This window comes from Piliocolobus tephrosceles, chromosome 10 (assembly GCF_002776525.5).
Source record: "Piliocolobus tephrosceles isolate RC106 chromosome 10, ASM277652v3, whole genome shotgun sequence".
NCBI classification, from domain to species: Eukaryota; Metazoa; Chordata; class Mammalia; order Primates; family Cercopithecidae; genus Piliocolobus; species Piliocolobus tephrosceles.
This window is the reverse complement of record NC_045443.1, coordinates 9,018,456-9,040,816: the sequence shown is the minus strand read 5'-3', so window position 1 is coordinate 9,040,816 and position 22,361 is coordinate 9,018,456. Positions and strand designations below refer to the sequence as shown.

Sequence of the window (22,361 nt, the reverse complement as noted above, 5' to 3'; positions counted from 1 at the left end):
TTGTTTTTAACACAGTGGCCATCAGGACAATGCAAATGATTCCCAGGACCTCAGCAGTGAGCTTCCCTGGAGGAGGCAGTAAACCTGCAGGGAGAGAAACAGAGGCACTGAGAGAGGGGAGATAGAGAGTTGATGAGGATTCCATACTAGAGAACCCACATGCACAGGGAAACATAATGATAAACTCTGGCCTCGAAATCTACATCTACTCTGGTAATCTTTCTCTCAGAATATTCCAGTTCATTTTCAGTAAATATAATGTTCCATGAGTGGATCGCAGATTACGGTTGAACAATGCCCAAATAAAATTAGTCTTCTGATGTCATATTAGAATATTAGATCCCAATTGTGAACTCTGATTCTCACAAGTGCAAAATATTCCCTAATCTTTCCCCACCCTTCTGCATTCATCTGCACGTCCTAGAACAATAATATTGAAGACCTATTTAATGTGTTACCTTGGCAGCCACATATTTGATCAATCCCTTGATGATTCAGAGAAGAATTTTGAAGGTTTAATTCTACTTGGAATATTTCCTGTTCGGTTCCTGAAATGGAGCTTTTATTGCCTTTAGGTTTCCTCTGCTGCTTCTTTGGATCCTGGGCCAGACTCACTTCTGAGAAGGTTCCTCTTTGTTTATTCATGTCTGCAGCTGTGTGATGTCAGGGACTGTGCTCTGTGATAACTGCACTTAAGAAGCTATGAATGGTGTATATTTTGACAGGATCCCTGGTATATGCAATCTGCATGTGTTGGAGCTGAGCAGTAATGTTTACTTTGCTGTTGACCAATGTAAAATGCTGGTACTAATTTCCTAAAGCTTTAAAGAAAAATCTCATGATATAATCGGTAATTTTTTAAATGTATTCTGTATTTGACATAATATTACTAGTGGGAATAATAAAAACATTAAACTTGTGAGAACTAAGAAGTTCATGAAAAAAATATTTGTATTAAATTAAGGTTAGATTCTTCAAAAACACTTAACACCAATAGACTGCATATGTTAACAATTAAAATACTGTATTTAGTAATACATGAATTTTATTATAGTTTTAAGATTCATTGATGGTTAAGGATTGTGTGTCATGAGATAAAATAATTCTGCTAGCATACAGAGTAACTTCTTATACTAAATTTGTAAATTAGGAAATCAGAAAAACTATTAAAATTTTAAAAATACATCTAATATCTTGTAAAACATTACATTACCCTATGCATAAACTAGATACTATTGAAAACAAAATATATTTTAAAATTGCTTCTTTTACACAAGAAATTGGTAACTGATTTAATGATTAAAATAGGAAAACCTAAAATGATAAATAAACGTGTGGGCCATCTATGGAAGAACAGTGTCCAATCGAATGTTCAGAAAGCTCCTATGGTTGTAGAAGTCAGTGAGGGTCGCTTTGGATGTATAAGTAATTGTAATAGTTCAGATAATGTAATTTAATAATCTAGTCAATGAGCTCTAGTCAGTGAGACTACAGTTAATTCTAGCTTTGCAAGTTATAATGTGTGACCTTTAGTAAATTATTTAGTGTCTATTAGCCTAGTTTACTAATCTACAGTGCAAAAAATAATTTATAAGGTATAATGTATGTAAAAAACTAAACACACAACCTGGCACATATTAGCACTGAATACATAATAGACATTTTAACTATTTGTAACACAACTGCCATTTTATTATTTCTGATTAGCATTAGAGTGTGTAAAATAACTCATTAATTAGGCATCTCATGTCAGTGTGGTACATCTTTTTTGCAATGTTTGGTTCAATTGTTTTAAGTCTTTCAATTGTTTATAATTCAGGTCAGATTTGCATTTTATGAAAATGATTTCATCCTTGCTTTTATTAAATATTAAAACTGCTTTCATTAATTCTAGGTATGTGATTGAAAATTAGTGTTTGACATTCAGAATTTGATGTATCCATTTCAAAAATTTATTTTTAAAGGTTGGTCTAAATGTAATATACAGTTAAATCAGTAATGATTACAAAATCCAAAATGAATTGTTCATTGTCATGATGGTTATGGGTTTCATTCTGAATTACATTGATTGGCAAACCTATTATTATGTATGCATCTACTTGAGTGATTCTCCACAGGCAATAACTCTAAGAAATTCTCAAACATATTTTATATTTTGGCTCATTTTTCACCTTGAATTATCCACATGAAGAGAGTTCTACCTTGATTTTAGTCTATATAAACTTCACTTCAGGTGCATCACAGCCAGTATTTACAATCTTCTACTAAATCAGAGGAGCAAGTAGAGAAACAGGGAGAGTAGCAACACATACCTTCTGTCACCAGAAAGCCACATGCCCTTCAGTGGGGAGGTCAGGTTACCTCTTAAAGACACAAACCTTATCTGTGATCTTCACAGACTGCCCTTTGAAGGGTCAGAGTGAGGCAAGAGTGGAAAAAGTAGATTCCTCGCCAGTGTGTCACTTCAGATTTGAACAGGAAATTCTCACCCTAGGGCTATTTTGAATGAGTTTATCTCATCACACACTTTAGAATATAGGAGACTTTGGGTGGCTAGGGTGGCATTAAGTTTGTCCATTTTCAGTGCCTCTTAGAAATTATTTTAATGGTCGACAGGATAGGGGGAGAGCAGAGATTTGACCCATGGAGTTGATTGCTTCCATCTCAGTCAAAACACCAAAATCTTGTAATTTTTTAAAAGTATCTTAGATGTTTACTTTCTACATTTAGACAAGGTACCTAAAACTTGACATTATATACTTCTTTATCATATACCCCTATAATATCACTGCTATCATAATAAAAAATTTAATAATCTTATCAATAAGAATTTAATGTACTTGTCACTGTTTTGAGAAAATGCTACATTGTCAACTTAATCGTAACTGACATCAGTTCTCCAACTTATCTTCTTGATTTCTTTGCCGTAGTTCTTAAAATTCCCTCATTCGTTTTTCTTATGAAAGCTAACCAGAGTCCTCTGATTGAAATAAATGTCTCTTGAAAGAATAAAATATTAAACAATACTGATCTATATCTCCATGCCAGAGACTGCAATAATAAAAAACTACTCACTCTATTTTTCACTGATTCCCTCTCTAATAATGACTTATTGTCTGCATTTTAATAGCAATATTTGTTGTAAATGATTAAAGCTTAAGTTAAACTATGTAGGGAGGTAAAAGCAATTTTTAAGACCTCAACTACTTAAAAATGGGGAGGCCAGAAAACGGAGATTTTTAAAACATCAGTAAAATGGAACATCAGTGTCTGGGTGTGGTAGCTCATGTCAGTGATCCCAGCATCCAGAATCACTTGAACTCGGGAGTTTGAGGCCAGCATGATACACAGGATGAAACCCCATCTCCTCAAAACAAATACAAAAATTAGCCGAGGATGCCGGTGTTTGCTTGTAGTCCCAGCTGCTCTGGAGGCTGAGGTGGGAGGATCACTTGCGCCCTGGAGGTCGAGGCTGCAGTGAACTGAGTTAGTGTCGCTGCACTGCAGCCTGGGCGACAGAGCCAGATCTTGTCTCAAAAATAAATAAACAAAAATTTAAAGAAATAAATGGTATATAAACATCAAGAAAAATACTATAAATTATCTCATCGTATTAAATAAAAATCTTTCATCATTTTCTGTCAAGAAAAGGGGGAATGTTTATGCATGATTCTATTGCCCAGGCTGGAGTGCAGTGCTGCAATTCAGCTCACTGCGACCTCTGTCTCCTGGGCTCAAGTGATTCTCCTGCCTCAGCCTCCTGAGTAGCTGGGATTACAGACATGCGCCACCATGCCCAGTTAATTTTTTTTGTATTTTTGTAGAGACAAGGTTTCACCCTGTTAGCGAGGATGGTCTCGATCTCCTGACCTTGTTATCCATCTGCCTCGGCTTCCCAAAGTGCTGGGATTACAGGCATGAGCCACCGTGTCCAGTCATTCTCTAAAATCTAAAATGTTGAAATTTAAATCCATATTTATTTCTTTGCAATCAGAATTACTATTTGCCCTTCCATCAGAATGGCTAATGTTGGCTAGGCATAGATGTTTTTCTGTAAAATATATTGTAATATATTTTCATAAAATAAATTAATGTTATATGCATATGTGCTTGTGTTTATATTGTATCTATTTATCCTACAAGTAAGTTTATTTATATTTATATTTCATTACATTTTCACAATCTAGGTTAATTTTTTCTATTAGTCACATTATGGAATTAAAACAATAAAATCATTCACTAAGGATGCCACATAACGTATCATTCACTAATGTTTTCTGTTTAAGTTTGAAGTGCTGATGTCTACTATTGCTACAAACATCCACTTGGAGTTTTCCATTAAATAGTGTTATACTGTAATTGTTTGCTTAATGAAAGGGATACTTCTGAGGGATGTGTCTTTAGGCAATTTCATCCTTGTGTCAACATCATAGAGTGTATTTACATACACTTAGATGATACAGCTACTACAAACCTATGTTATATGGGATAGCCTATTGCTCCAAGGATACAAACCCATCCAACATGTTATTGTAGTGAATAATGTAAGCAATGAAGAGAATGGTAAGTTTTGTTTATCTAATCATATGTAAACATAAAAAACAGTAAAATATGGTTTAAAAAAAGGTTAAAATGGCATCCTTTTATAGGGCACTTTCTATGAATGAAGCCTGCGGAAATGACATTTTCCCAAGGTGAGTCAGTGAGTAGCAATTGAAAGTCAAGGCCTAGGATATTACAGCACGCTACTGCAGGATTTATAAAGTCTACACTAGGGTACACTATATGTATGCAGCACTTTATTCTTTTGCTAATAATAAATTAACTTTAGCTTACTGCAACTTTGTTGGTTTCTAAATTTTTCATTTTTTAAAAAACTTTCTGCCTCTTTTTAAATACCCTATATTTAAAAACACAAATTGCACAGTCTTAAAATCTATTTTCTTTATACTCTTATTCTACAAGCTTTTTTTCTATTTCTCATTTTAATTTTTTCTTTTTAACCTTTTAAAAACCTAACACACAAACACACGCATTAGCCTAAGCTTACACAATGCCAGCAAGATCAGTATCACTGTCATCCCCTCCACATCTTGTCCCACTGGAAGGTTCAGGGGCAATAACACATGTGTAGCTGTCCTCTCCTATGGTAACAAGGCCTTCTTCTGGAATTCCTCCTGCAGGACCTGCCCAAGGTTGTTTTTCAGGTAACTGTTTTTGTAGAAGTAGAAGGAGTACACTCTAAAACAATAATTAAAAGTATACTACAGCAAATACATAAACCAATAACATTGTCATGTATTATCACTATCAAATATTATGTAGTGCATGTAATTGTGTGTGATATACATTATTCCACTGGCAGCACAGTAATATGTTTACAACAGCATCACCACAGACATGTGAATAATACACCGTACTGCAACTATTGCTATGACATCACTAAGTCATAGGAATTTTTCAGCTCCGTAATAATCTAGTGGGACCACTATTTATCTACTATAGTAGCAATATACAATATATAATTTATTATTTGGTCTGTCATTGACCAAAACATCATTTTGTGGCACGTGACTATATATCATGTCCTTTGTTAATCGAAATAATATAGGTTTCTACTGTTTGAGCATTTAATGTGAATGAAATTTATGCATATACAAAGGCACAATAAATATATAAAAACAGAAAAATAGAGAAGAACTGAAGAAGAACTTACTCTATTTGATGTGTATATATATGTTTATATGACATAAATACACACACACACAGAGCTTACGATGATTAATATTAGGTGTCAAATGGATTGGATGGAAGGATGCTTATATAGCTGGTAAGTGTTGTTTCTGACTGTATCTGTGACGGTGTTGGCAGAGGAGATTGACATGTGAGTCAGTGGACTGGGCGAAGACGACCCATCCTCAGTGTGGGTGGGCACCATCCAATGGCTGCCAGAGCCAGTAGAACAAAGCAGCTAGAAGAAGGTGGGGTAAGTTGGCTTGCTGAGTGTTTGGCTTTCATTGTTCTCCCGTGCTGGATGCTTCCTTCCAACCCTCCTGCCCTTGGACATCACACTCAAGGTTCTTCAGCCTTTGGACTCTTGTACTTACACCAGTGGTTTTACATGGGCTTCTGGGACTTCGGCCACAGACTGAAGGCTGCACTTTTGGCTTCTCTGCTTTTGAGGCTTTTGACTCGGACTGAGCCACTACTGGCTTCTTTCTTCCCCAGCTTGCAGATGGCCTATTGTGGGACTTTGCCTTGTGATTGTGTGAGCCAATTCTCCATAATAAACCCCCCTTCATATATAAATGTACCTATTAGTTCTGCCCCTCTGGAGAACCCTAACACTGAACGTACATATGTATTACTATGACTATTGCAAATAATGACAATATCTGGTTTCCTATGAGTTATGGGTAAGTTGGAAGTCAAGAAGAAGTGAAAATATACTTTTAATGTAACATGAAATAAAATAATTTTCAATGAATTTTAAAAATTGGAGTGAATTAGTTATTACAAACTCTAAATAAAATTAAATTTAGATATCTTCAATAGATTAAACACAGATTCCCAATGAAAACTTGGATATTCAAAAAGAAGACTTAAAGTAAAGGAATTGTGTGGATATACCTAATTGGATATTGAACAGTGTATTAATGATAAAGTTTCCAACATTGAGATAAATATTTGTATTAGAATTTGGGGAGCAGATACAGGCTAATTGGTAAATAAAATAGAGAGTAATCTCACTTTGTTTGTACTGGTATCATAAAATATCAAAATCAAGCAATGTATTAACCATACAGATATATTACTCACAGTTCAGAGAGCAGGGAGGTCCAAGATCAAAGTGCCAGCAGGTTTGCTGTAAGTTGTATTACATTAACAAGTTTCCATGTGGAAAGTAAACAATGAAAATGTCTATTATGAAAACATAAGGGAACAACAGAGTTTAAACACTTGGTAGTGTTCAATCAGAATGTAATAAAAATTGAGTTATAATTAATACCAGTCCTTATGTATTTCCATACAAATAAAATACATAAGGATAATATTTTAGATATTCATCATTATATTAAGTATTTGAATGTAAAAGCAAAGAATGTATATATTCAGTAATAAATATTGTCTTTATGAGGCATTCCTTTCATGTAAGCATAAAGAAAAATGAATATAAAAGTAGAGCTACCATATGATCCTGCAATCCCACTCCCAGGTATATACCCAAAAGAAAGAAAATCAGTATATCTGAGGGATAGCTGTACTCCCATGTTTGCTGCAGCACTGTTCACAACAGCCAAGATCTGGAAGCTACCCGAGTGCCCATTAACAGATGAATGGACCAAGAAAATGTGGTATATATAAACAATGGACTAATATTCAGCCATAAAAAGAATGAGACCCTGTCATTTGCTACAACATGAATGGAACCAGGGGTCATTATGTTAAGAAAAATAAGCCAGTCACAGAAAGACAATCATCACATGCTCTCACTTACTTGTGGGATTTAAACATCACAACACTTGAACTCATGGAGAGACAGAGTAGAAGGATGGTTACCAAAGATTGAGATGGATAGTGGAAGGGTAGTAGTAGGGAAGTGAAAATGCTTAATTAATGAGTATAAAAATATTTAGAAAGGATGAATAAGACCTAGTGTTTGATAGCACAACAGGGTCACTACAGTGGATAATAATTTAATTGTACATTTAAAAATAACTAAAGAGTATAATTAAATTGTAACACAAAGGATAAATCCTTAGGAAGACGGAAACACCATTTTTACATGATGTCATTATTATGCATTGCATGTCGGTCTCAAAACAGCTCATGTGCCCAAGAAACATATACACCTACTATGTAGCCACTGAAATTAAAATTGAAATATTTAAAAAAGAAAAGATGAAGATAAAATATTTAAAAACATATACCATATCTCACAAACTGGTAGACCACTATTATAGTTAATGTGCTGTCTTAATATAAGGCAAGCCCTTTACTGGAATTGAAGAAGCATGCTTCATAACATTAGATTAATTTTCCAAACCACTAGTAATATACATTGTTATCATTGCATGTACCTAGTGATACAAGGTCAACATATAATTGAAGAAAGTGAATAAGTAAACAATCATAAATGGGATTTTTAAACACTTTTCTCTCAGTGCTTAACACATAAACAGACCAGGGAGCCTATAGAAAGATTTGAACTAGACAAGTAGTTATCACTCATATGCACACACTCACACATATGTAGCATACTCACATATTTAATTTCACATATTTTTCCCAAATACAAACAATATAATCTCATAACTCTAAGCATATAAGTAAAAAATATAGGACTATGATTTCAATGTAGTACCACTAGCTAAGCTTGGCCAGTGGACAGTTAAAAAATAAATATTCTAGTTCAACATTAATTAATACAAAATAAATAACATGTAAAACCAGTTTCTCAGCACACTAGCCACATCTTTGCATACAAAGATGAAGAATATTTCCAGCTTCACAGAAAATGTTCTAACTATAGTTTATCTACGATAGATGTCAGTAAAAAATATCTGCCAACCTTATATGGTTTTAAATTCAGCAACACATGTCTAAATAACATATGGGTGAAAGAAATTCTCAAAATGAATGGTCACAATTTTTATATGAATTATAAGGAAAATAGAACAGAACTCTTTCTTGTAAAAACTGATTGCCCTCAATGTATATATATTACAAAAGATGACCTAAAAATTAAATTAACTGAAATGCACTAAAATAAAAATAGAAAAGCTAAAATTAAATACAAGTGATGTGTAAGAAAAAACTGAATAAACAGTAAAAAGTCAGGATAAAGAATGTTAGAGTAGAGAGAATAGCAAGGCCAAAGGTATTTTCAGTGAAAATGCTTTTAAAATTTGATGAAAGACTACTAAAAATATATACTTACTAATATATTCACAAAAATAACAAATTTAACATTTTAAAAAATTGATATGGGTCGGGCACAGTGATGCCTCCCAAAGTGCTGGGACTATAGGCTTGAGCCACCACAACTGGCCTATTTCTAGATTAAATGTGGAAATGCCATAATGGTATTTAAAGTTATTTAGAGGCAATAAAACTATATTTTCATTACATTTTAATGTCTATATGAAATAGAAAATTAATAAATACTCTTTACCAAATGCAGCACCTCAAATAGAAATCTGAGTATATCCCACATGTATCAAAGAAATCAGTTTAGACATAAACTTTCCTACAAAAATAGTCTGCAAACTCAGATGACATTACTAGTGAATTATAACATTTAAAAATAAAGCAGTACTCTCACCAAATGCTTTCAGGTTACAGACAAACAGAAATTCTTCCCAAGATAGCCTTGATACCAAAACCTTTCAAGTTTATAAACTTGAAACATGGTCAAATATCCTAGTGAACGTGGATGAAGAAATAAATCTTACCCTACATAAAATATATATCCTTTTTTTTTTTTTTTTTTTTGAGACAGAGACTCCCTCTGTCACCAGGTTGGAGTGCAGTTGTGTGCTCTCGGCTCACTGTAACCTTGGACCCCCGGTTTAAAGTGATTCTCCTGCCTCAGCCTATAAGTGCCTATAGGTGTGCACCACCATGCCCAGCTAATTTTTGTATTTTTAGTACAGATGGGGTTTCAGCATGTTGACCAGGATGGTCTCGATCTCCTGAGCTTGTGATCCACCCGCCTCAGCCTCCCAAAGTGCTGGGATTCCAGATGTGAGCCACCGCACCCAGCCAGCACTGATATTTTATGAGGGAAATATACAACGATCATCATGGATTTATTTCAGAAACAAAAGCTGGTTTAACATTTGAAACAATAAAAGTAGTCTATAAAAACGTTATATAAAGAAAACATATATCATTCCAACTGATACAAATAAAAATGTTACAACAAATGATAAAATCTATTAGAAAATAGGAATATTATAAAACTGCTTCAATATGAGAAAGATAGGATGAAAAAAACCAGCAAGCTTTGTAAATATGAATAACATGTTGAAGTATTTTTTGCCAAAACCAGGAAACGATACATATGATACACACAGAACTTTGATTGCACTTTCTATTCAACTATGGGTATAAAATCCTAGCCAGTGAAAATAAATGAAAATAAAACTAAGTTATAGCACATGGATTAAAAAAGTGTGATGATTTGCAAATAAAATGCTCTTTATATAGAACACCCAGAAAAAAATCAATAGTTGACATAATAGATTTAAATATATAAAATCAGTGGAATAAGTAGATATAAAATCAAAATGCAGACATCAATTGTATTTCTATTTGTAACAACAAAAATTACTAAAGGGAATTTTAGAATCAGGATGCCATTTACAAAAGCATGAATATAAAATACCTACATTTCTGTACGACTTTAATCCCCCAAAATACAAAATACGATAGAGAGAAATTAAAGATAACACAGTACATTGAAGGAAACACTGTACATTGATTAGAAAAGTCAATATTATAAAGAAGCTAATCTTTGAAAATTAGAGAATAAATGCAGTCACAATCCCATGAGAGGCTTTTTTTTTTTTTTTTTCTGGATAGCTTTATTGAAGTGTCACGTACAAAGCATAAATTTCCATCCACTTAAAATGATTAAAAATCAATGATGTTTAGTATATTCACAGAGTTACAACCATCACCACTACTGAAATTTAGAAAGTTTTCATCACGACACAAAGGAACTTTCTAGCAATTAGTGATCATCTCCTATTTCCACCTCCCTTAGGCATTGGCAACCACTATTCTACTTTGTGTCTCCATGGGTTTGACTGTTCTTGATACTTCATATAAACTGACTCATATAACATGCAACTTTTAGAAAGGCTGACTACCACAAATATCGTGTTGCGTAAAACGAGCCCGACACAAATGCTAGGAAATCTGTACTTTAGTAATTGTGTGTATCCTATTTCAATAATTGATTTAGAATTTTCTTATTAGAGCAAATAACATAATTCATTTCAAGATTTATGCAATCATAATATTATTTCTATTTTCAGAAATATAAAATTTATCTGATGCACTGCAAACGCAAACGCTTTACTTCTAAAGCTTATGCTTACAATGATATATTTTTGAAGATCCACACTGGTCTGATGAAAGTCCACGAGCATGTAGCATTGCACAGTTATGTTCAGCATGGTCTGACTCTTTTATCCTGTAATGGAAACAAATCCATATTCTGTTACATTTCAGGCAAATGATTCATGAGACAAAAGCATTTTCTATGTAGTGTAAGAAAAGAACTTTATGGAAAAGGATAATTAAATTTTTCATAATATTAGTAAGAGTCATTATTCTGAACACTCAATAGAGTGGTCTCCCTTCATCCACGGGGGATATGTTTCCAGACCCCAGTGGATGCCTGAAACGGCAGATAGTACAGAACCTATAGAGAGATTGTGTTTTCTCTACACATTTGTAACTATGATAAAGTTTAATTTCTAAATTAGGCACAAGAAGAGATTGACAACAATAACTACTAATAAAAAAATTATAGCAATATGCCAACAGCACTACTCTTGTGCTTTGAGGATATTCTTAAGGAAAAAAGTAAGTGTGGCTTTTTAATAAAAACAAGCTCTGCAATTTCCTGATAGTCCGTCTCAAGCTTGTCCAACTCGCTGCCCATGGGCCGCATGTGACCCAGGACAGCTTTGAATGTGGCCCAACACAGATACGTAAACTTTCTGAAAACATTCTGAGATATATATATATACATTTTTAGCTCGTCAGCTATCATTAGTGTTAGTGTATTTTATGTGTGGCCCAAGACTCTTCTTCTTCCAATGTAGCCCACAGAAGCCAAAGATTGGACACCCCTGGTCCATCTGATAACCAAGAGGGTTACTAGGCGACTAATGAGCGGGTAGACATTATGGGCTACTATGGTCTTTTGTAAAATATTTATGTCAACATTTCACTAACTTTCCACATCTTTCTTCATGTCAATGAGTCCACACACATTCATTCATATTATTCTTCTGAATTTATCATTTATATATATTTTTATATAGCACCGTACAAAACAACTTACTCATGTTTGAATGTCAAACCGTTGATTGTCACCCATGGATGATGACTGCTGTTACGAAACACACCAATCCATGAGGAAGATAAAATGGCGGTCAGAAATTTCTAAAAGAAAAGAAAGAATTTTCACTCAAATAGTAATTATGAAAACATTATAAAAGCAATATATTAAAGTTGAAAACCACTATTTGCAGTACCAAAATTTTTCATAAATGTTTATAATTTTGATATAAATGAACTCTTCAACATTTATACTTAGTACTTTCATTCTTATTCTCATGTTAATAAGGATGTGTTAATTCTTGCATTATAATAGTGACCCCAATTGACCAAATACACCCAGGTAGGATTTAAATAAGTTTAGTGATACTGTGCATTCATTCCTCCAGATACTGTGACTAAATCAATCTATTTTTGTACTACATTTCCCAGAGTTGGAGATTTAGAAGAGGAATGAGAGGTTGTTATTCGGAAATAAATGACATAGAAGCTACAGATTGGGTTTTCTGGGCACCGCAGAATTCTTTAACTAGATAAGCCCTCACTTTTAACTGATTTGGTTTTGGTAGAATAACAGTGGTCCTGACAGGTGGTGTAGACTCGTCTCTCTCTGGTACTCCCTGCTAAAAACAATTATAACCCTGTGATTAATGAAAGACAAAAGCAACGGAGAACTCTGAAAGGCGGAAAGAGATAGATGAAATTGTCTGGGACCCTAGCATCAGGGATCAACAAAGTGTCCGAGCGAGCATGTTAAGTCCCCTACCTGAGTCAAGAAGGTGACCTAGGCCTGCTGTTTCCCGGCACCCAACCTGGCAACAGGAGGAGGCCGGGCAAAGCTCACTCCTACTCTGTATTGAAGGGGAGTCCCCTCCATAACACCAGGCGAGGCTGGTACCACTGGCAAGCATGATCTACCAGGAGAGCTGCTATCAATACAGCCAGAGGAAGTGCTGCCTTCTCATCCCAAGAGACAGCAGGGTGGATGTGGGTGAGGAGGATCAGCAAAGTGACTCCATGACTACCAGTGCACCATCCAGGTCCTCTTTGTCCCTGAGGGCATAAGACCCACTTCCCCATCCAGAGACAAAGAGTCAATGGATTCTTAGTGTTCTCTGTACATAGTACAGCAGTGAACAGTAACATACAACTGATAACTGCAATAATATGGAGGAATTGCAGAAATATCAGATAGGAGTGAAAAACACAGACATGAAATTTACACTGTATGATTCCCTTTATATAAATTCAAAAACAGGCAAATGTTATTTGTAACATTAAAAGTCAAGACAGTGTTTTGGAGAGGAGTCAGGATAAGTGATGATGGCACACACAGGGGTGGAACTGCTAGAGCTGGAAACTTTTATCTCATGATCTGACTTGTATAATATGAGTTCATTCACTTTGTGATCAATCTGCATGACCAGATCATATAATGCCCGATAAAATTAGATAGCAACATTTATTGTGGATTCAAAGCATTTATAGAAGCATGGTTTTCCATGAAAAGCAAAAACTGAAAACAATCAAAAGTACCTTAGCAGTATATGAATTTTTAAACATTATTAAGTCAATCAATTAACTATTACATAAACTTGAAAACATACAAGCTACTCCCTACTAAAAACATAAGCTAAATATATATACCCACACATATGGATGATTTCTATAAATATATTATTGACGGAAATAAGCTTTTCATAAAGTGTTTATAACATTTACATCTTACCATTTCTTCTTCATTATCTATAGAAAGCAGACTGGAGTTCTTTGAAGCACAGGCCTGCATACTCTCTGCCCAAGTTCTTTTCTCCTTACCAATATAATAACAACTGTTGGAATATGTAATCCACTCCTCAGGACAATGGCCACAGTGACGTGCTAAATAAAGATATGAATTACTGTCTAGACCAATATGAATTTTTTAAAATGAAATTTTTTTTTACATATTTGCAAAGGTATAAACCTATATGTATGCAACATATCTATGCATCTTCAGAGGCTGGAAACTATGTAGTTTTAAAATACACAGTCACTTATATACATATGTGCAATAAAGGGTCAGCCTCTCATCTCCTAATTGTGTTCCCATATAAAGCAAACCAGCAAACAAAAATCTACTCTATACATGTCTTGAAAATCAATGAACAAGCTAATCTGATTTTTAAGGAACAATAAATAACTTATATCTTATAGCAATAAGAATTTGAACACAACAGATAAAAACAAAGCATAGTGATTTTACTTACAGTTGATGATAAGAGAATGCCTTACTCTAATTCTTATTTATGAACATTTATTGCCAAATGTTATAATTTTTCACCCCAAATTTTATTTTTGTACAGCCTAAGATCAAGAAAAAATAAACTGTACAATATTAAAACTTTAAAAATTATTATATACCTTTCTGAGTTGTTGTATTCAGGGAAGAATTGTTGTGCTTCTGTGTTAATGTAGCTAGAAAAATTAAAGGAATCTTTGTAAAAAATTAGCATCTAAATCAATCATAATTTTAAGTTTTTGTTTGAATTTTTTTGTGTTAGAGTTAGAATAATATGGAATAAAAATGATTTTAAGAAAAATTTGATAAAGTAATAATGGTTTTTTGGAAAAGTATTTCATAGATCTAAAGAACTAAATTTCACCATCTCATATAGTTCTTATAATTCTTGATTTAACTACTTTCAAAAATTAATTTATATCTCTCAGTAAGGTTTTTCAGACTCCTAGAACATATTTTTGAGTTATGAAATCAAATTATATACATACAATTGCATCAGAAGCGAATACTTTCAACAATTATTCTTTCATTTATTCTTTGACAGATTCTGAATGACCATTCCACATTCAATCCAAAGATATACATTACAATGAGAATTCTATTCCCTGAAAATATGAAATGTATAGAGGCACATTCAATCATTAACGTGAAAATTCCCCTTGTAATCTTCTAAAATAGACTTACAGGGAATAACAACTATCGTTACCACAGAGGCCATTAAGACAAGACAGATAATTCCCAGGATCCCAGCAACGAGCTTCTCTGGAACTGAGGGTAAATCTGCAGGGAGCAAAATGGGAACAGTGCGAAAGGAGAGGTGGACACAGTTGTTTAGAAGATTCAAAAACAAAAGAACCTGAATGCACAGGAATCATACGGAGAAACTTGGACCCCAAACCCTCATCTCCCATTGTAATCTTTTTCTCAGAATAATATACCATTGCATTTTCAGTAAAAATAATGCTCCATGAATTCTTTCACGAAGACTACACATTTCAACAATGCGTTAAATCAGTCTTCATATTTTATATTGAAATAGCATATCTCAACTTGAAATTCTGATCTTTGCAAATAGAAAATATGTGAGTACTCCCTGCTCTTTCCCCACATCCCTGTACCCCAAGCTGCACATCCTAGACTGTTATACTGAGGATCTTTTAAATGCTTTACCTTTGCAGTGATAGGTTTTGTCATTTCCTTGAAAATCCTGAGAAGTTTTTTGAAGGTTTAATTCCGCATAGGTTATTTCCTGTTCAGTTACTAAAATGGAGCTTGTATTGCCCTTAGGTTTTTGTTGTTGCCTCTTTGGGTTTGGGGGCAGATTCAAGTCTGAGTAGATTACTCCTTGGTTATCCATCTCTGCAGTGTGTGATGTCAGGGACTGTACTCTATAATAACCGTAGTTAAGAAGTTAATAAATGGTTTATATACAATATTCCCTAGTACAGTTAAAAGGGTGAGGTGGAGAACGAGTATTGGAGCTCATTTTGCATTAAAGAATCTAAAGTTCTTTCTCTAATTTTCTTCAAGCCTAAACAAGTTTCTTATGGTAAAATATTTGTTTTAAAAAAAGATTTTTGGGTCGGGCGCGGTGGCTCATGCCTGTAATCCCAGCACTTTGGGAAGCAGAGGCGTGCCGATTACAAGGTCAGGAGATCCATACCATCCTGGCTAACACGGTGAAACCCCGTCTCTACTAAAAATACAAAAGCTAGCCGGGCACAATGTCAGGCGCCTGTAGTCCCAACTACTCGGGAGGCTGAGGCAGGAGAATCGCTTGAACACGGGCGGCAGAGGTTGCAGTGAGCCGAGATCGTGCCACTGCACTCCAGCCTGGGCGACAGAGTGAGACTCTGACTCAAAAAAAAAAAAAAAAGAGAGAAATTTCTACGTTTGACAAAATATTATTGCTGGGGCAATAAGAAGCAATAAATTACTAAGGAATAAAGAAGTTCAGGAATAAAAATATATTTCTTAAAGTCTGATGCTTTACCTGTATTAAAAATTAAAATGTATTAGAAAAAGTTCTGCACTCAGTTTTTATGTTAATTTTGAAATCCAGTAATGGTTAAGACTATGTGGTCTGCACATGAGTAATAGTAAAGTTAAGATATATATATACACATTATATATATATAAATTTCTTGCACTAAATTACTTTTATTTAGTAATTTATACACATTAATGAAAATCAATAGGGGCAATTAAATGGTCTTTTCTTAATGGCTGAAATGTTCTAAGAAATTATTAAAAATTTAAATTATTAAAAGTTATTAAAAATGTGACTATTTGTATATGTCAGAAAATGCTATGTGACACGGTTAACTTACGCATAACCTAAATAGTATTAGGAACACCACATAAACTGTTAATACTTATAGAAGTATTGGTAATTTAATAAGTAATTGGTAATTCATTTCCTGGCTAAGTTATGAACCAAAAAATGATAAATAAAAGCATAGGTAATTCATGTTAAAGCACATTTCATTTAAACTTATAAAAAGATTTTATGGTTGTCAAAGTGAGTAAAGGCCACTTTTGTTGTGTAAGTACTTGTAAAGTTTCAGATAATGTAATTAAATCATTTAGTCAATGGGCTCTGGAGTCAGATCTAGAATTAATTCTAGCTTTGACATTTACAATGTGTGACATTTAAAAAGGTATTCTATGTTTAATAACCCAGTTTGTTAATCTAAAACGGGAATAAGAACATATAAAACATTGCATGTAAAACATTTACCACTCAACCTGGCACTTAAAGTTCTTAATAAGCATTAGCTATTTTAATTATTATTTCAGTCACAATTGTTATGTTACTGTTTCTGATTCGTGTCAGTTAAAGCATGGAAAATAAATCTTCAGATAAGTCTCCTCCATCTGTGTGCTACATCTTTTTTGCAATATTTTGATCAATTTTAAAAAAGTATTTTGATTGTTTTGTATTACCTTTAGCATTTTATGTACTCTACCTCATTGTGATTCTTATTAAAAATAAAAACTGCTTTTATTTAATCTACGTGTCTGAGGAATTGTATTTGGCTTTCATCAATTGATTCATTTATTTTAATAATCTTTAATGGCTAAGCTAACTATAAATTATTATTCAAAGATACATGATGTACTGATTACAAAACACAAAATTAATTGTTCATTATTGTGATGTTAATAGGTTTCACTTAAATTATATTGATCAACAAACCCACTAGGTTTCCACAAACAAGAATTGGAAAACTTTAAGAAATCCTTCAACATATTTCATATGGTTTTTACCCTGAGTTATTCAAATGAAGACAGCAATATTCTACTTTGATTTTATTTTATATTAATTATACCTCCTTTGCACCATATTGAGCACTTGTAATCACTCACTAAATGAGGTAGGCTAGTAGAGAGTTGGAGAGTAGCAACACATACCTTCTGTCCCAGAAAGTCACACATCCTTTAGTGGAGAGGCCAGGTTAGTCTCACAAAAAGGCCTGCTATAGCTGGGTAATAAAAGGTGAAATTTAAAGGCATAAATCCAGGACAAGAACAAACAATGCCTACAATCTTCGCAGACTGCCCTGTGAAGGCTCAGAGTGAGTCAAGAGTGGAAAAAGTAAATTTCTCATCAACGTGTTACTAAGGTTTGAACAGGAAATTCTACACATGGGCTATTGCGCAATCAGTTTAATCTCATCACACACCTCCAAAATATAGGATACTCTGGTCTGTTAAAAGTACAAGGTTGACTTTGAAAGTGGGTCATTTAGTTGGTCCATTTTTCAAGTGCCTATGAGAATTTTTGTTTCTGTCTTGATCACAAACATTGCCAACCCTCACCTCGTTAAGAGTGCCTTTTAGACTAGATTGCTAAATCTTAACATTACATACTTCTTTTCTTTATATTATTTTATTATGTCACTTCCATTATAATAGAAAACATTCTAAAACTCATAGTAACATTATCAACTGATATATACTGATTTTTTCCTTAATTATTCTGAAAAATTACTGCAGTAATTCCTCCATTGATTGTAGCTGGCACAAAAACCATCATTGCCAAAGTTATATTATTAACATCTCTTAGTTCTTAAATTTTTGCATTTAATTTTTTAAAAATAGATTATTTAATCTTCAGATTACCCTTGATAAAAATAAATGTATCTTGGAAAGGTAAAATATTAATCAATTTTGAAATATATTAGCACACAAGAGATTGAAATATTAAATAGATATTCATTACATTCTTCATTTATCCATTCTCTGCCATAACAAATTATCTCAACTGTGATAGAAATATTTAGTTGTAAATGACAAAAACTGAAGTCAAACTATGTATGGGGAAAAAGTAATTTTAAAATCTTACTAGGAGGAAAGTCAGCAAATTGGTAGAACAGGTGGTCCCCCACACATATGCCCCCACAACAACAATAATTTTTCAGCCATCCACAGACAAAAGTTCCTTTGAGGGAGTTTTGGAATTCAAGTAGGAGTTTGTAAAATGCCAGTGGAACCCAAGACCTAGGAGGGTTGTTTTAGAGAATAGATTTGCATCCAAGTGGCAGACTTACCAACAGTGATTCCATCTCCAGACCTGAAAAGGGACTCATCCTCCTGTGCACTTGCCTTCAGCCGCATTAGGACTTCGTTATGCTGCCAAAACCATCTGCCCAGGGGCCCAGGAGCAGACTCACACACTAGTGTCTCAGGAGGCGGGCATATCAACTGTAGTCTCAGTGTAGACCCTGAAACAGCCCTGTAACTTGGCTTTAACTACTGTCAGCCACAACTTGAGATCAGTCCTTCACCCACAGAGACTTCCTGGGAGACATAGACATCTGTTCCCCTGGGGCATGCTTGCTGATCTCTGTCCTATAGAAGATACTAAAATGGCCCTGAATCTCCACTCAAACTCCTCTCAACTGTGGCCTGAGTTAATCACAGGAAATTGCTGTGAGACTCACTCATCTTTGTCAGCAGTACAGGCTTGCTGACTTCAGTTCCACGGTAGTTTCTGAAACAGCCTTGAATCTTGACCCTCATCCTTCTCAGCTATGGGCTGTGAGCAGTCTTGCCAGCTCAGGGATACAGAGGGAAGGCATGTGCATCCATGTCCCAGCTGGGAGACCATTGACCTAGGTTTCATAGCAGATCCTGAAATGGGCCAGAAAAGAGGGTTCAACCCTTCTCAGCTATGCTAGAGAGCAGTTTGCCCACACAGGGACCTGGAGAGAGACATCATAAGTGCCCCTAAAAGTACAGACCTTAGTTTTATTTCAGATCTTGAAACATTCCTGTGATACAGCTCCAGCCCATCTTAACTACAGTCTGAAGCAAGTCTGCCTGCCCAGAGACCTGCCAGAAAACATACTCATCCATGACCCCAGAGACAGACATGAAGACACTGGTTTCAGCTATAGACTCCGAGGAAACCTTGTGACTTAGCACTAACTCCTCTCAGCCACAGGTTGAATAACCCACTCAGAGACCCATGAGCAGCCTTCCCAGAAAACTAGATAAACTCTCTCCCAACTACATACCTAATAATAGACCCACCGTCTACAGACCCTGAAGTGGACCCTCATTCCCTCCCCAGTCCTATGGAGTATGATTCTAGAGCCAGTTTGGTCCTCTGAGGGACTAAGTAGGATACAAGCCTGCTAGAAGCCCTAGTAACAGGATCATGAACCAAAGATCCCACTCTGGACCCATAAGCAACCATGTGATCTGGCTGTAACCCCATTCAACCATGACACTGAAGGCAATCTCATCAGCCCAGCACCCTAACAGAAGAAGGTCTTAACCTGCTGAAACCAGTCTGTAAAGACTGAAAGAGATGTCTGCTCTTTCAAGTGCACAGACACCAGTACAAGGATAAATAAATAACAAAGTGTCAGATACATATGACACCACCAAAGGAAACTAATAAAGCTTTAGCAACTGATCCAAATAAATGGAGATCTATAAGTTTCCTTTAAGATAATTCAAAACAATCATCTTAAAAAATCTCAGTGAGATGCAAAAGAAAAGAGTACTAAAAAATCTAAAACAAAAATACATGAACAAAATAAGAATTTAATAAAGAAATATAAACCACTAAAAACAACCAAACAAAAATTCTGGAGCTGAAGAACACAATGAAAGAAAGAAAGAAGTCAATAAAGAGTTTCAATACCTGACTCAAACACGCAGAAGAATTAGTGAACTCAAAAGAGAGTCATTTAAAATTAACAAATTAGAGTAAAAAAAGAAAAAAGAATAAAAAGTGACAAAGAAAGCATAAGAGACCTTTAAGACACCACCAAGAATATGGTATACAAAGTATAGAAACTTCAGAAGGAGAAGAGAGATAAAAGGTCAGAAATATTTTTTCTTTAAAGACATACTGCCTGAAAACCTTCCTCACTTGGGAAGGATATGGAAATCCAGATTCATGAAGCTCAATGAATCATAAGCAAGATCAGCCCAAAAAAGAATATTATGAGGCACAATATAATCACATTGTCGAAAGTCTAAGATAAGAGAATCTTGTGGGGGATTTTGTTTATTTTTTAGCTTAATTTGTCCATTTTTGCTTTGGTTTCCTGTGCTTGTGGGGTATTACTCAAAAAATCTTTGGCCAGTCAATTGTCCTTGAGAATTTTTCCAATTCTTTTTCTTTCAACTTTCATTTTTAGATACAGGGTATACATGTGCTGGTTTGTTACATGAATTTTTCCAATTTTTTTTCTTTCAACTTTTATTTTCAGATACAAGGAGTACATGTGCTGGTTTGTTACATGGGTATATTACACCAGGATAGTGATTATAATCCAAAGTAGGTAGTTTTCTGAACCATTCTTCCCTACTGTCCTCTCCCCTCTAGTAGTCTGCGGTGCCTATTGTTCCCATATTTTTGTCTAAGTGTGCTCAGTGTTTGGTTTCCACTCATAAGTGAGAACTTTCAGTAGTTGGTTTTCTGTTCCTGCATTAATTTGCTTAGGATTATGGCCTCCAGCTCTGTCCATGTCGCTGTAAAGAACATTGTTTTATTCTTTTATGGCTGTGTACTAGTCCACGGAGTACATATGCCACATTTTCTTTTTTTTTTTTTTTTTTTTTGTTTGAGGTGGAGTTTTACTCGTTGCCCAGGCTAAAGTGCAATGACACGATCTCCGCTCACCACAACCTCCACCTCCCAGGTTCAAGCAATTCTCCTGCCTTAGCCTCCCTAGTAGCTGGGATTATAGGCATGTGCCACCACGCCCAGCTAATTTTTTTTTTTTTTTTTTTGAGACGGAGTCTTGCTCTGTCGCCCAGGCTGGAGTGCAGTGGCCGGATCTCAGCTCACTGCAAGCTCCGCCTCCCGGGTTTACGCCATTCTCCTGCCTCAGCCTCCCGAGTAGCTGGGACTACAGGCGCCCGCCACCTCGCCCGGCTAGTTTTTTGTATTTTTAGTAGAGACGGGGTTTCACTGTGTTAGCCAGGATGGTCTCGATCTCCTGACCTCGTGATCCGCCCGTCTCGGCCTCCCAAAGTGCTGGGATTACAGGCTTGAGCCATCGCGCCCGACCAATTTTGTATTTTTAATAGAGACGGGGTTTCTCCATGTTGGTCAGGCTGGTCTCGAACTCCCAACCTCAGGTGATCCACCCACCTCGGCCTCCCAAAGTGCTGGGATTACAGGCGTGAGCCACCGTGCCCAGCCTTATGCCACATTTTCTTGATGCAATTCATCACTGATGAGCACATAAGTTGATTCCATATCTTTGCTGTTGTGAATAGTGCTGCGATAAAAATGTGAGTGCATGTGTCTTTTTGATATAATGATCTATTTTCATTTGGTTATATTCCCAGTGGTGCAATTGAGGGTCAAATGGTAGCTCTGTTTGAAGTATTATAGGAAATCTCCAAACTGCTTTCCACAGCGGTTAGGCTAGTTTACATTCCCACCAATAGTGTATTAGCATTTTCTTTTTTTCTGCAGCCTCACCAGCATCTGTTGTTTTTGGAATTTTAAATAGTGGTCATTCTGACTACT

The 22,361-nt window shown here is 35.1% G+C and overlaps 1 protein-coding gene across 6 annotated transcripts in view; it reads right to left on the bottom strand.

Annotated features, from left to right (window-relative positions):
* Positions 1–19,274, bottom strand: part of LOC111528488 (NKG2-A/NKG2-B type II integral membrane protein) — a 30,150-nt gene extending 10,876 nt beyond the window's left edge. For 2 of the 6 annotated variants that reach the window (XM_031936270.1, XM_031936269.1), the window contains exons 1-2: positions 459–787; positions 1–84 (exon numbers count right to left, since the gene is read on the bottom strand). In XM_031936270.1, the coding sequence (XP_031792130.1) occupies positions 1–84; positions 459–645 (271 nt within the window). In that variant the 5' untranslated portion in view covers positions 646–787. Of the gene's footprint in view, positions 85–458; positions 788–9,685; positions 11,204–12,082; positions 12,184–13,807; positions 13,960–14,481; positions 14,536–15,043; positions 15,140–15,529; positions 15,748–17,773; positions 18,243–18,912 lie in introns of those variants that run through there. The other 4 variants (XM_031936267.1, XM_031936268.1, XM_031936266.1 and 1 more) reach the window with 4 other exon arrangements.
* Positions 19,275–22,361: the final 3,087 nt, after the last annotated feature.